The 16,506-nt window shown below is 39.1% G+C and overlaps 1 protein-coding gene across 4 annotated transcripts in view; it reads left to right on the top strand.

Moving 5' to 3' along the window:
* CNOT10 (CCR4-NOT transcription complex subunit 10) overlaps nt 1–16,506 on the top strand; it is a 72,727-nt gene that overhangs the window by 24,320 nt on the left and 31,901 nt on the right. For all 4 annotated transcript variants that reach the window (XM_075587035.1, XM_075587039.1, XM_075587037.1 and 1 more), the window contains 5 exons: nt 2,513–2,596; nt 11,024–11,141; nt 11,825–11,971; nt 12,528–12,730; nt 15,054–15,175. In XM_075587035.1, coding sequence (XP_075443150.1) covers nt 2,513–2,596; nt 11,024–11,141; nt 11,825–11,971; nt 12,528–12,730; nt 15,054–15,175 — 674 coding nt within the window. The remainder of the gene's footprint in view (nt 1–2,512; nt 2,597–11,023; nt 11,142–11,824; nt 11,972–12,527; nt 12,731–15,053; nt 15,176–16,506) is intronic.

The following is a 16,506-nucleotide window of genomic DNA, read 5'->3' on the forward strand; positions in this document are numbered from 1 at the left end:
TCTCACACCAGGAACAGTGATACACACACAGCAGCTTCTTTCTGTGGTTCTTTATTCAGAGCAGCATACACAGCATACAGCAGAACATCATAGGCCTGATCTTGCTCTCTGCATTTCTGCTCATGGCAGCTTAACTTCCCCCCCTCCTTACCCAGGTGGGGCAAGAGGGGGAGAACGATTCTCTGTCCCCTCTCTTCAATCTCTTCTCTCCTACTCCTACTAACTAACTGACATACTATATTTTTGGAGACATGTCTCAATTTGAATATCCTCAGGGAGTGTCTCTAACTTTGAATCATTACAACTCAAAGCTGGATACCGATTGGCTCACACACACATCAAGGGGTGTTCCAACCCATATCCACCCTTTGGATTGAGGCCTCGTTCAGGGTGCTGGCTTCGGAGGGAGGGCGTGCTGCCGTGAGAAACAAAGTATTCAATTTGAATACTGGTTTTCAGGGTAGCAACCGCCCTGTCTCCGAAGCCAGGAGTTGAAGCTGACTACAGTTTCAATAAACGAAAATTTCGTTTTTTGGAGCTGCAGCAGCGTCACAGGGACCAAGGCAGCCAATGAAATCATTCTTCAGAATGATTTCATGACTGCAACTTGGATACTTACCCTGCTGTGTGTAACCCCGCCCCCTGCCCAACGCTGAAAAGTCTGCTGGGGATAAACACAGATCGCCCAGCAAACTGCAGCACTGCCTCCCTCACGCCCTCCCTCCGTGTCCTGCAGCTGGCACCCTGAACGAGGCCTCACATGCTCAAAGGTTGCTTAGGCCCGCCTCTGAATATTGCTACAATACTTCAGAGCTGAAACTCACAAACAGGCCAACTGAAGGAATTAACCTTTCCACTGCATGTTCTAACAGGACTGACAGAGGAAAGGCCCAGAATTAGCAATAGCTGCCGAAGGCCAGGCTATATATGTTAAAGCATTTAGAAATGCCGCTGAATATTATGTTAGTCTGTCTAAATAATATATTTTGACTCTGTATTTATCAGGCTTTGGAGAGACGGCACCTGAAAATATTGTATCAGACCTCAACCTTACTACAAATATTCATTGATATTTTTGGCAGAAGGTTTCCTGCCTCCCTATAGAATAACTTTCCGGGAATTTATTGAACCAAATATTGTAACCAAATATTGCACTACTTAATTTGGTCACAAAATTACAGCGAAAACGGCATTACTGCTCTAGATAAACTACTGCTCCCAATTTTTTTAAATGGACAAGAAGCAAAAGGTGACACTGTGCTAATTTGCATGTCATTTCCCAGAAATGCTAGGAGATGATGGGGAAATGCAGTATTGCAGACCTGTCTGAGACATGTGAATGTGCTCACAAGTGGTATTTTTATTTGCCGTTTCTTTTTATTTGTATTTTGTAATGGAAAACCCATGTTTAACCCTCCACCCTCCCCTCCCAAACAGGCACAGTAATAGAGGATGAGCACCAGTTGTGTGAAAATACATTCAGAAATTGTTCTTCCATGAAATGTAGTTCCATTCTTTTGGCGTGTCAGAAAGGACTACACCAGACAGTTGTACAGTTGCAAAACAGCACGATCAATCATGTTGAAGTGGCAATACCTCTCCTGCTTTTTAGAGGATGGAAACTAGGGTGTCCTTTTGGCACTGAACCACACTATTTTCAGCCTTGGGGACCCTTGGTTCCCACAAAACGTATCCGTGAAGTTACTGGGTTTAAATCTCCTTCCAAGGGAAACAAAATGGCTGCCAAATTTTGATACAATAGGCAGCTATAACATAATTGGTTACAGCTGCTTATTGGATGGCCATAAAACTCTGCCGGCTACTTAGGTGGCACATCCCACGCTGCCTGGAGACGTGGAGGCTGTGGACTGCATCCTCTCTAAGGCTGAGTTCGGGATAAGCACTACATCCGCGCGCTTCTGCAGCCCAGCGATCTGTGCCTTGGCTGCAGGAGTTGGGTTGTGGAATTTGGGGGCGTGGTGGAGGCGTGGCTAATGTGTCACAGAGCTGGTTTGCTGAACCAGCTCACGTGACACGACTGAAAAACAATTTCGATTATGGCGGCAAAATGTAGCAGCGTCAACGCTGTACTTTGCCGCCGGGTGCAGTTTTCAGCTTGAAAACTCCCACCGGACAACCCGAAATTGTGACTCACGTAAGCGCGCGCGCGCGCACGTCACATAGTTGTCACCCTGAGCTCGGCCTTATCTTGGGAGGGAGAGAGGCGTCGGTCTATCTCCAGACAGCGCACGGCACACCTCATGAGCAGCTGACCGGTTTTAGGTGTGTGACGGGCAGTAGGAGGAATATTTTCAATATCCTTCAGGGGTGCCCCTGCTCAAAAAAGGTTAAGAACCACTGACCCAAGTACTGTAAGCCTTCAAATAAGGGGGTAAAGAGGGGGGAATAAGATTGTTCATTTAAAAATATATATCTTTATATTTTTACACAATGCATTTAGATAAATTGATTAGATCTATGCATACACTGAACCTGTCTTAATTTATTACAGTATAAAGTGAGAGCCTACATCCAGATGAAGTCTCTGAAAGCATGCAAGAGGGAAATAAAGTCTGTGATGAACACAGCTGGAAATGTATGTACAGTATGCTCTTAATATTTCTACATAGAGATGTGTGGGATGAAACAGAATATTGTATAGTTGAATACATTGGGGGTAATTCATTAAGGTAGCACTAGTGTACAGAATCTCGCATTCGAGTATATAGAAGTTTTAGTGTGGTAGTGGAGAACCGGCACTAACACCTTTTATGAATTAGCCCCATTGTCTTTTTAGTATGCAGGGACTTTTTCCCCTAGAGTTCTAAGAAGTTGTGTTAACGTTGTAAACTTTGAATGTTCTTATAGCTTCATTTAAAGCAGCACTTCATTGCGTTAAAAAAAATGCAATTATAGGATTGAAGCAGGGGGTCTCTGGAGCTGAACCCTGTTAAATTCAGCTCCGGGACCCCCTGCTTCCAGAGATACTTACCGCCATAGCGGTGCTGGTATCTCTGTGCAGTTTAAATGTCCTGGTCACGCGGGGCAATAGGAAACCGCACCGGATGACGTCACGGCTTCCTATTGGTCCGCGTCACGCGAAACATTTTAAGCTGCCATTCATTACTGAGGTAAGAATCTATGGAAGCAGGGGTCCCCAGAGCCGAAATGAAGGGGGTTCAGCTCGAGACCCCTGCATCAAACCTGTAATTTAAAAGAAATAAAAACATAAAAAAAAGCAATGCAGCGTATTGTAATGCTTTAATAAAAGTAAACGTTTATACAACTTTAGAACTGACAGCACTGAATACATTTCATTTTTATTCCCCTTTTCTACGTTTTAATTTACATTAAACATAAATGTTTAATACTAAACAGCATTTACACCGCTCACAAATAATTAACAATTAGAGTAAATCAATGCCATATTGCTCAGTGGCAATGGGTGCAACCTATGTACTATATAAATAATATTGACAAATTAGAAGACTAGCTGATATTATAATTGCAAGTCCCATACAGTAAGTACATTACCATGGTGCACTCCAGGCTAACAATATGAAGTGAATAAATGAATTTGTGAAAATAAAATATCAATATTAAAAATAACACGGGGTGCTACTGGCTGTATCGCAGCTTGCTGCAAGAGGTATACACATCTATTATAGTGAAAATCTGGTAAATTCCATACAACCTTAAAGGTATAGTTATAGTTCCAACTAATCTACAATATAGATTCACTTATGCCAATCATCAAGTATCACAAATATATTTTACATATGAAATGAATCATATGATGTTATCTGCATTATTTATCATAGTTCAAAAATTGATAAAGCTTATGCAACAGTGGACTGTATATAATATCGGCTGCAACACTCTGCCTACAAATTTGCCCTCCACCCAAAGCTTGTATATCAATCACCTGCAATGATGATCAAGCGAATAGCACAAAATGTTCAGCAGTAATGTGATATGGGATAACATTGAGATATCTAAGCTACCATATAAAAGCTGTTTGCTAGACAGCGCAGCTCTAACATCACTGCCTAATTGTATTCTCTCTCACAAAATATCCAGGTTATCCCATACTTTGCAACAAGAGTCCACATGAATGATAACATTGAAATATCTAAGCTACCATATTAAAGCAGTCTTCTAGACAGCACAGATCTAACATCACTGCCTAATTTTACTATGACTCTCTAAGAATATCCAGGTTATATCATAATTGGCAACAGAATCTCCACATATGATATTTTCCTTTAAGTATACTTTGCTACAATTTTAACATCTTGTAATGTTGGCGAAAGTGTGTCACTCAGCAGCAAGCTGGGAAAAAAACACATCTACAAACAGTCTTCTGTAAGCAATGAGCCACATCCTAAGTCATTGATTAAAGGCATCCCACAGGACAATATTTACGTCTGAAACTCACGACTGGACAGTTAATTTAGAGGGTTAATCCCTTTTTTGGAAGGATCGAACAAATAGAAGGGAAGGTGGAGTATGTTTTATATGTTAAACCGGATCTAAAACCTATTATAGGGGATGATGTTTATGAAGGGAATGATGAAAATGTAGAGACTCTGTGGATAGAAATTAGCAGTGGAGGTAAAAGTATAAAGAAAATGTTTGTGGGAATATGCTATAAAACCACCAAATATCTGCGAGATTGAGGAAGCTAAAATACTTTTGCAAATGGAGAAGGCTTCAAAACTGGTTCATGTTTGCATAATGGGGGATTTTAATTATCCAGACATAGACTGGGGCAATGAGATTAGCATTACAACAAAAGGAAGCAGGTTTTTTGGGGGTGCTTAAAGACAATTATAACTCAAATTATTGCGGGACCAACCAGGAGAGGGGCATGGTCATATCAAACAATGTAGAAGTAATAACAAATATTCAAGCCCTGGAACATTTGGGAAACAGTGATCATAACATGGTCTCATTTGAAATAAATGATCAAAAAACAGATTACTTGGGTTCAACAAAGACCTTAAACTTTAGAAAGGCAGATTTTAATAAACTGAGGTCTAATCTACAAGTAATACACTGGGATGATGTTTTTGCAGGGAAAATGTAGAAGATAAATGGGCAGTCTTTAAAACATTGCTAGAAAAGCACACTTATCAGTGTATACCCTTGGGTAATAAGTATAAAAGAAATAAGTCAAAACCAATGTGGCTAAATAAACAGGTAGGGGAGGAAATGGACAAGAAGAGGAAGGCATTTAGATTCTTTAAGTCAGAAGGGACAGAGACATCGTATCAGAATTATAAGGGATGCAACAAAAATTGCAAAAGGGCAATCAAATTAGCGAAAATGGATAATGAAAAAACGATTGCAATAGAAATTAAGGTCAACCGTAAAACGTTCTTTAAGTACCTTAATAACAAAAAAAGAGAAGAAAATATAGGACCCTTTCAGTGTGAGATGGGTAGGCAGATTATTGGAGATAAGGAAAAAGCAGAGGTATTAAACAAATTCTTTGCCTCTGTGTTTACCAGGGAAGAATCAAGTTCAATAGTAGTGCTGCAGGAGAAAGCCACAACCTCCATATTAATGTACAATTGGTTAACTGAGGAAGAAATTCATAAGCGACTTGAAAAAAATTAAAGTAAGGCGCCTGGCCCCGATGGCATACATCCAAGAGTTCTCAAGGAGTTAAGCTCAGTAATAGCCAAATCATTATATTTAATATTCAAGGACTCCATTTCCACAGGCTCAGTTCCACAATATTGGCGTAAAGCAGATGTGCCTATATTTAAAAAGGGAGCTAGATCACAACCGGGTAATTACAGACCTGTAAGCCTGACTTCAATAGTGGGGAAACTTCTTGAAGGTTAATACGGGATAATATTCAGGAATACCTAATGGAAAATAAAATTATTCGTAATAGTCAGCATGGATTTGTGAAGGATAGATCATGCCAAACTAACCTTATTTGTTTCTTTGAGGAGGTAAGTAGGAATTTAGACCAGGGTAATGCAGTTGATGTAGTTTACTTAGATTTTGCAAAGGCTTTTGATATGGTTTCACACGAGGTTGGTGTACAAAATAAAGAAAATTGGACTCAGTAATAATATATGCACCTGGATTGAAAACTGGTTAAAGGACAGACAACAGAGGGTTGTCATAAATGGAACTTTTTCAGGTTGGGCTAAAGTTGTGAGTGGAGTACCTCAAGGATCGGTACTGGGACCCATGCTCTTCTTTTTTTTATTTTTTTTGTAACAATTTTTTTTATTGGTCACTGTCATAGATAAGTTTACATACAGTGGTGTCATGGGCCCACAACATTTCGGCTCATTACTTTCAGAGAGGGACCAATAACAGTTTTCCGTTTTCAGTAGGAGAAAGAGTAAAGGGGGGGGGGGGAGGAGACAAACATGGGAGGGAGGGGAAAAGGGGGGGGTGTAGGCTTGCCCAAAGGTGTCCCCGTGTTGCTCTCTGTTTGGGGGGGCTAGTAGACCTAGGTGCTTTGAAATTTTTGGGGTTTATCTCTCGATCTAAGGGTCCCATTTGTTCCAGAACTGGGGCATTTTCTTTTGGAGCATGGCCGTAAGCTTCTCCATAGTCATGACCTCATTAACCCTTCTCGCTACTGTGGTTCTCGAGGGGGCCTTAATCTGTTTCCAGGCTGCCGCTATGGAGCATCTGGCCGCTGTCAGCATGGCCCTGATCAGCCGGGACATTGGTGGGGGGAGGTCGTCAATGGGTTTGCTCATCGCCATGGTCAGAGGGTCCAGGGGAAGAGGGATTCCAGTGATCTCGTAGATAAGTGTCTGGATCTTGGTCCAGAACCTCTGGATCTCCGGACATGACCACCAAATGTTGGCCATGTCTCCCTTTTGACCACATCCCCTCCAGCACAGGTCCGGTGTGCCGGTGTAGACCTGGCTCAGTCTAGCCGGGATCGGGTACCACTGGAATATAATTTTATAGATGTTTTCTTTTATTGTCGTACAAATTGAGGTTTTAGGAGCTTGCTCCCAAATATCCTCCCAGTCTTCCAGGTCTATTGGGAGACCTAGTTCTTCCGACCATTTTTGCATATAGCGGTGTTTCGGGGGGTGTTCCACAAGACAATTTGACCAATTCCAGCGTCACAATATTAGGATGGTTGCTGATCTACTGCAGAAGGGAGAGATCCTAACTTTTCAGGCATTAAAGGACAAATTCCAGACCCAAGACCTTCAACTATTTAAATATCTACAACTTAGACACTTCCTACACTCACTGTCTCCAACCTCCAAATTCCCCCCGCTGACCCGGTTTGAAACCCTATGTCTTAAGGACACATACCAGAGAGGCCTGATATCACAGATATACAAAAGCACGGAACCGCAATTGGACACCTGCTTTTTAACTTTTTTATTAATGACCTTGAGGTTGGCATCGAGAGCAAAGTCCATCTTTGCTGATGATACTAAATTGTGTAAGGTAATAGAATCAGAGCAGGATGTAATTTCTCTTCAGAAGGACTTGGAGAGACTGGAAACGTGGGCAGGTAAATGGCAGATGAGGTTTAATACAGATAAATGTAAGGTTATGCATTTGGGATGCAAGAATAAAAAGGCGAATTACAAATTAAATGGGGATAAATTGGGGGAATCCTTGATGGAGAAGGATTTAGGAGTGCTTGTAGACAGCAGGCTTAGCAATAGTGCCCAAGTCATGCAGTAGCTGCAAAGGCAAACAAGATCTTATCTTGCATCAAACGGGCAATGGATGGAAGGGAAGTAAACATTATTATGCCCCTTTACAACGCATTAGTAAGACCTCACCTTGAATATGGAGTACAATTTTGGGCACCAATCCTAAGAAAAGACATTATGGAACTAGAGAGAGTCCAGAGAAGAGCCACCAATTTAATAAAGGGGATGGACAATCTAACTTATGAGGAGAGGCTAGCTAAATTAGATTTATTTACATAAGAAAAGATGAGTCTAAGAGGGGATATGATGACTATATACAAATATATTCGGGGACAATACAAGGAGCTTTCAAAAACTATTCATCCCATGGGCAGTACAAAGGACTCGGGCCATCCCTTAAGGCTGGAGGAAAGGAGATTTCACCAGCAACAAAGGAAAGGGTTCTTTACAGTAAGGGCAGTTAAAATGTGAAATTCATTACCCATGGAGACTGTGATGGCAGATACAATAGATTTGTTAAAAAAAAAGGTTGGACATCTTTTTAGATAGGAAAGGTATACAGGGATAAACCAAATAAGTATACATGGGAAATATGTTGATCCAGGGATTAATCCGATTGCCAATTCTTGGAGTCAGGAAGGAATTTATTTTTCCCCTTATGAGATATCATTGGAAGATATGACACTGGGGTTTTTTGTTTGCCTTCCTCTGGATCAATAAGTAAGTATAGATAAAGGATAAAATATCTGTCTAAATTTAGCATAGGTTGAACTTGATGGACATACGTCTTTTTTCAACCTCATCTATGTAACTATGTAATTGTTCTACTATTCAAGAATTTAAAAAACAAGATTATTTAAGAATAAGGTTTCTTGATGGAGGGTACTTGCCTAATGATCTAAAAAGAGCTTGTAACAAAGCAAAGAATAGCAGAGACCATTTATTATCTGCTAATATTAGACCAGCAGATAATCTAATCTGTTGTATTGGTACATAGTCATAAGTGGAATGAAATGAAAGCTTTACAGTATTGGCATATTCTGAGATCGGATAATGACTTAGCCAAATATTTGAATACGACACCAAGCATGACGAGCAGACGTTCCAAAAATGTAAAGGATGATTTAATTCATAGTCACTATCAAAAAAGAGCTGTCAAAACTTGGCTATCTTCACCGTTAAAAGGATCATTTCAATGTAAGAACTACAAGGCATGTCAATACATGCAAACCACAAAAAGTTTCAATAATTCAGACAAATCCAAAACCTATGATATCAGGCACTTCATAAATGTTAAAACATATAATGTAATCTCTCTCATAGAATGCCAATGTGAACTAAGATATGTTGGTAAAACTATACATGAACTAAGACGTCGAGTATTAGAACATATTAATTCTATTGTCAACAAATTAGATGCACCAGTTGCATGACACGTAAATGATGCGCATGATGGGGACGTGATGTGTAAGTTTCTGTGGAATAGACCACATGAAAACTAATGAAAGGGGTGGTAATATTGATCAGAATCTGCTCAAAAGAAAGGCAGAATGGGTTTACCGTCTCAAAACAAGAAGTCCACAGGGCTTAATGAGAGCTTCACTTATACACCATTCATTTAATAACATCAAGATGCATGCATTTCATTGTTCACATCGTATAATACAAGTTCATTCATATTACTGTCCACACTATAATAAAGTTAAGATACCATGGGCATTATTAATGCAATTAATGAATTTGACTATCACTAGCTAAGGTTAAGAGTATGTATCCTAAATATGTATCTCTGTTAATGTCCTTTAATTACAAAACTCATGCCCATGTCTGATTCAAATTAAATAAGTACTAGACATGTTCTATCTATGGAGGTACTTTCCCACTCTTGGAGATTATTACCTATGTAATTTCATTCATTATAATATGAAAATAAATTTATGCAGATTTATTGAAAGACTAATACATAAAGAAGAAAGATAAATAAGCTTGAATTTCATTCATATTTGTTTTAATATGATTTTATTGGGTAGGAGCTCTGCGCATGCTTCAAATAAAGGGATACTGGCCATTGATGCACTGTGCGTGCGCAGCATTAATGGGTTACCATAGCAACCGGAGAGCTTTTTAAAGCCTCCAATTGAGCTTCCTTACCTTATCAGCCTCTGACAAAATTCCGTAGAGGAAAGACACGTGTAGTGACGTCATCTCGTGGTGTATAGGGATCTAGCTTGCTGCTGAGTGACACACACTTTTGCCAACATTACAAGACGTTAAATTGTAGCGAAGTATACTCATGATATTTTCCTTATGTGGAGATTCTGTTGCCAATTATAATATAACCTGGATATTCTTAGACATAGTAAAATTAGGCAGTGATGTTAGAGCTGTGCTGTCTAGAAGACTGCTTTTATATGGTAGCTTAGATTTTTCAATGTTATCATTCATGTGGACACTTGTTGCAAACTATGGGATAACCTGGATATTCTGTGAGAGAATAAAATTAGGCAGTGATGTTAGAGCTGCGCTGTCTAGCAAACAGCTTTTATATGGTAGCTTAGATATCTCAATGTTATCCCATGTCACATTACTGCTGAACATTTTGTCCTATTCGCTTGATCACCATTGCAGGTGATTGATATACGATCTTTGGGTGGAGGGCAAATTTGTAGGCACAGTGTTGCAGCAGATATTATATAGTCCACTGTTGCATATAGTTTTATCAATTTTTGAACTATGATAAATAATGCAGATAACATCATGATTCATTTCATATGTAAAATATATTTTGTGATGCTTGATAATTGTTTGGTCTAATTAGTTCATAGTATACTTTAGTTACAATAAAGACTTAAGTGATGGTTATATATTGAAACATTTATATGGCATAAGTGAATCTATATTGTATCGATTAGTTGGAACTATAACTATACCTTATTAAAGGTTGTATGGAATTGACCACCTTTTCACTATAATAGATGTGTATACCTCTTACATACAGCAAGCTGCGATAGAGCCAGTAGCACCACGTGTTAGTTTTAATATTGATATTTTATTTTCACAAATCACTTTTTCACTTCATATTGTCACATAAGCATATAAATAAATATATACAAATTAATTAGCCTGTAGTGCACCATGGTAATGTACTTTCTAAAGAGGACTTGCTGTTATAATATTGGCTAGTCTTCTAATTTGTAAATGAACATAAATGTTTTCCATAGAAAATATTTAATCATGGCATTTTAATCCGTTACAAATTTGTGTACTGTCCACATTTTTCATGATGATGATTTTATTTGTGTGGAAATGGAATTTTGTGAGCATACTCGCACACTAAATATATTTCTTCAATTTGACAGTCGGCTCCATCACTGTTTCTGAAGAGCAATTTTGAGTACTTAAGAGGCAACTATCGAAAAGCTTTAAAACTACTAAACTCTTCAAATATCGCTGAACATCCAGGATTTATGAAAACAGGTAAATTACATGCAAATGTTCATCCAGGTAGCATAACATCTTGTTTCTGAAGACAATGTTGGCCCAGGCTTAATTTGCTTCTTTTAGAATTGAATATGTTTTTACATCTTAGTCACTTGTTTGACATTACAGCTTTTTTTTTTTTTTTTTTTTAACAATCATCCAGTTGCCTCTTTCTGTAGTTGGCTTGCTGTAAGCGCTCCCCTCTCTATAATAAAGGGGACCATTTATTTTATTTCAAACTTTTGCTAAAGCACTACTCGACAAAAACACTCGGTACTAGAGCGGTGGTAGGTAGGAACTTAAGGAGGCCACCCATCTCACACTTGCAACCGGGACCTACCGAAAACATATAAGGGAACAATGAGGAAACCAACAAAGGGGGGAAAACACGAATGGGAGCAGGAAAGATGTCTACCAGGGTATTGGGATCAGTTTGCCATGCTTTATTTAAAATAATGGAAGCAAAGCATCCTGATTTCTTAAAGCTGCAGGGAGCTTATGACGAAGCACTTACTTGATTGAGTTTGAATGGAGGACTAACTATGCCTATATTTATCATAAACATGTGACTTTCTTGTGTAGGATGAGGGTCTATGTATAGTTAAAATTGTGTCCCTATTTCCGAGGATTATCCTCTGCCTTTTTAGCAACTGACTAATGGTAAGTATTCTTCTCTTTAGGCGAATGTGTCAGATGTATGTTTTGGAACAATCTTGGCTGCATTCATTTCGCCATGGGAAAGCACAATTTAGGACTTTTCTACTATAAAAAGGCTCTTCAGGAAAACGACAATGCATGCGCACAGCTATCATCCAGTGGAGATCCAGGTGATCTATTTATATATGTATTAATGTGTATATCGTTTCTAGGCTCATTGGTACCTCTAGCAGGGGATTAAACTCTGAAGTGGGGTTGCAGCACAACCTGGGAATGTCTGGTAAACATGCTGGTAAACCTCTGTTCAACTCCCCCCTCCCCCCCCATTGGTCCGTCAAGTCATATAAGCATTTTCTCAGGTCACAGATGTTGACCAATGATTGATTATTTTAAAGTGAGAAATGTTCTCCATTGCACATAGATTTGAATAGAAAACAAGTGTCAGGTAATATTGTAATGACTGTGCAATCCAGATACTAGATGGCTTTCTGCTATAAAATGGGGTCAGAAAACCACTGTTCGCCTATGCCAGCAGCACAGATTCATCAGATTTATGCAGTGCTCCTTACACCACCAAAAAATGGGCCAATTTTGTAATTTTTCTCTTAATCCTTATACAATTTGTATCTGTGTGTTGCTGGTGTAGTACACATTTGCCCATCTTACAGATGTGAATCCCATGGGAATTTGGAAGGTCATTTTTAATTGTTTGTTGTATTTTGTCAGGGAAGAAATTTTCAGGCAGACCGATGTGTACTCTGCTGACAAACAAACGCTACGAGTTGCTGTATAATTGTGGGATTCAGCTTCTGCATATCGGAAGACCTCTAGCAGCTTTTGAATGTTTGGTGGAGGCTGTCCAAGTTTATCACTCCAACCCACGCCTCTGGTTGAGATTAGCTGAATGCTGCATAGCTGCCAACAAGGGGGTATGTTTATTTCTGTGGCCAAGTAATAATGCACATTACATTGTATTGCTTTCTTACCTTTTCTGTGATTTGAATAGTTACCTTTATTAAGTTGGCAAACAATAACTAAAAATCTAATTTGGGGATAAACCAACGCGTTACTTATGGTTTCTGAGGACAGGTTGCAGTGGATGCAAAATAAAACCAAGTATATAGTGGTCCCTGATATGGTTCTGTGACACATTGTTACTGTGGTTGCCCAAACTCTCCGTTACTCTGGCAGGACTTGTCGTTCATGCTGTTGTGTGCAAGCCGCCTTCATCCACCTCAGTTCAACAAACAGTAGAAGGAGCTGAAGAAGTCTCCTCAGTAGTTGGTCCTCAGCCGGGATATCTGCATCTGGCCCTGTGAGAGCCTGCCATTTTAAACAACTTTTGCTATAGTCCATATAGCTATTTAGCATTAGCTTGCTACAGTGCTAGCTTTATGTTCTCTGGCAGTTGATACCCTAGGTGACCACAATATATATGGACGAAATGGTTTGTGGCACTAGTAACTGCTTCTTTGTGATGCTATGACAGTGCTGAAGTACATTAGACAATAACCAATATTTATCTATAAAACTGCGCCACAGTAATCGTGTTTGTCTCCCTCATGCATGATGAGAAAAGTTCTTGAAATCCAGAGACATGGGCCTCTGACAGACGTTCAACAGCTCTCCTTGATTTTATTATTACTTTACAGTTCCTGTCCAATCCCTCACCCTACATTTCTGGATTTCAGTCCTAATTCCAGTTGATCCATGTTCTGAAATGGTTCGATTTGTGAAGTGAGTGTAAAGGCCATAACTCAATGCTATACACTTCATACAGTATATTGACCCACAAGTTAATTACTCCCTCCTAAGTATTCTGTTCACAAGCTTCCTCAGACTTTCTATTGCTGCTACTTGGACACATCCATGCTCTACATTATAAAATAGCCTAATTGCTTCTTTCCTCATGTCCTCCAGGGGATGCTCCGTTTCCAGTCATGCTTTTTTTTTTATCATGGTAACGGCAGAATCTCTGGAAACTAAGTTCCCTGTTAGTTGAAAAGTAGTCCGAGGCCAGTCATGCCCCTCTCCGGTACTAGGGGAAAAAAATATTGTGTAGAGGGGTAGAAACTTTTTGGGGACTTCAACCTCCAGAAGATTAAGATTTTGTAATCCTAAAATACTGCATAATTCCCCCTTACAACTGAACAGATGTTTAAAAAAAAAAAAAAAAAAATTATTGATGTCTAGACATTGACAATTGTGAATTCTGAAGCAATCTTCACCAGTCCAATAACATTGATGGATGGGAAGGAATATTGGTATTTTTACCTTTTTATAAAATAAATTAGGGGGGGGAAATCATGCGATACAAGAAAAAAAAAGTTATGCGAGAACGTCCTTTTTTTTTTTTTTTTTTTTTTAAATATTAGATTTAGTCGCTGCATCTTTAAATTAAAGATCCATATATGATATGCTTTACCCTACTAAAATTGCACATAAAAACAGTCAAGCCTCCAAAAACAAAAAAGTTGATTTTATGATATTTAAATTGCAAAATAGTTTATGATCTCTTAGGAATTTTGAGGATTTTCTTGTGTAAATTGAAGCCGCCTTTTTTTTTTTTTTCCCCCCCCTCTAAGTTAATCCTTTCTTCAGTCTACAGGTTAGGGTTTCTCAAAATACTCTCCTGGAACCATCTACCACACCAGGTTTTCAGAAAGAACAATGCTCACAGGTTCATGCAAACACAATATGGGTATTGGCATTCTATTAAATCGACAACATCCTATTCGTTTACTTTCCACGCAACCTTAAAAGGGAGCGGTGGAAAGGTGAACATTGTTTGGTCTTTATAGCAGTTGAAAGTAAGTGGAACATGGCTTGTCAGTGACAATGGGATGGATAGCAGTAATGAGTCCTGCATAGCAAAACCCTGGTGACTGTTTACCTGGAGACCGAAGCATTCAATATTCCTAGCATTATTGTGGCCTTTGTCATAATGCGATCTAATTTTTTTAAGCAATATAAAAATCTTAACTTATTACGGGCAGCATTCTTAAAATCTATTTAATACCTAAGAGCATAATATAATTTTCTTGTATTATGATAATGGAGTTATTGTTTTAATTTGTCAGCAGAATAATTGAAATGCTGTCTCGAGGCATAAAGATGATTTGCATGTGCCATAGAAAGCAATCTTTTTACAACGTTCAAATCAACTCTCCAATATTTCTTGCTTTTGTGTCCTTTTTTTGCAATGTTGCGACAGCTGAATATGGTCCATTGCTTATTTTGTTTTCTTTTTAGACTTCTGAGCAAGAAACAAAAGGTCTGCCAAGCAAGAAGGGGATAGTTCAATCTATCGTAGGCCAAGGTTATCATCGCAAAATAGTTCTAGCCTCCCAATCTATTCAGAATCTTCTGTACAAGTGAGTGTCTGTTGTCTTTATATGGGCAGAAACTTCTCAATCATGGTCAGAGTATGCAGAAACCTTTCCTTGTGGCGGTGAGACACCACTTGGTTTATTTTTTTTGTATCTTGTACAATGAATGGTTATTAAACGGAAATCTCATATCTAGGTAGACTGTTTTATCAAATAATACACAACATCCATTTTATTTATTTTTTCCTGCCAGCAGCACATAGCCAGACATTATTTTTTATCCACTTTGGATTAAGTGCCTTCTTTAATAAATAGATGCATGGTCTGCTCTGGACCACTCACAAATTAATGTTACAATACAGAAGCGGAGTTTGGATACAATATTACAGTAGGAGGAATCTGCTTCTTGGAGAAGAGACCAAAAAAATTGTTGCTAACCCTTATACTTCCTTATAATGCCTGTAATCTGCTCCAAAAACAAAAAGAAGCCACCCGTGTGAGGGAGGACGCTGATTTTGGCAACTAATACATAATACACACACCTCAATGTAACTGGCATGGAGATTGCATTTGAGGCTGATGGTGCATACAGACGATCTGTATCGCACTGTTCATCATGTAGATAAACATTTTCCAACTGAACCGGCTTTGGCACTTTAAACGTATGATCATGTTTTGCATATGTTGTAGTTACAAGAAAGTCCCAAGTTTTCAGCCATGAAATTATATCATTTGTATTTGTTTGGGTGTCCTGGAAGCCTAACTTCACACCGCACGGTAAGAAGTACCGTTATATGTAAAGCACACACATATATTTACATCCTGAAGGACTGAGTGAATAAAGTCGCTGACTCAAAAAACAAGGACGCTTACATGGGGAAAAGACAAAAATAAACTGTGCGCTACTGTCTAACTCCTACTCATAATTAAATACAGTGCAGTGACTAAACCATAAATATACTAAATAAACCACAATACCAAGTGAATAAGTGATTGTATAATAAATTATATCATAACCGTGTGGTTGATATGGGCGTCTGCTGCTATAAACATTGGGGGTGGCTCAGCACCCCACACACTCTAAGAAATGGAAACAAAAAGAAAACAGCGCACAACGCCAAATAGTGGATCTGCATTAATATCATTATCATTTGGTTGCTATTGTGCTGACTGAGCGGTTTTTGTGCCGCTAAAGAGACTCTAAGGGACTTTTTCCTGCTCCTCCCCATTGCTTCACCATTGCCACGGGAACTGTGACGTCACTCCGCTACACCACGTGACGGAGCGGCATCGTGGCACGCTGTGCAAGCGCCTGCAACTGCGGAAGTGTTTGCTGAGCCTTTCCACCGGCTCTGAACTGCCTTACCACTGCAGTG

This window comes from Ascaphus truei, chromosome 2, assembly GCF_040206685.1.
Source record: "Ascaphus truei isolate aAscTru1 chromosome 2, aAscTru1.hap1, whole genome shotgun sequence".
NCBI lineage: Eukaryota > Metazoa > Chordata > Amphibia > Anura > Ascaphidae > Ascaphus > Ascaphus truei.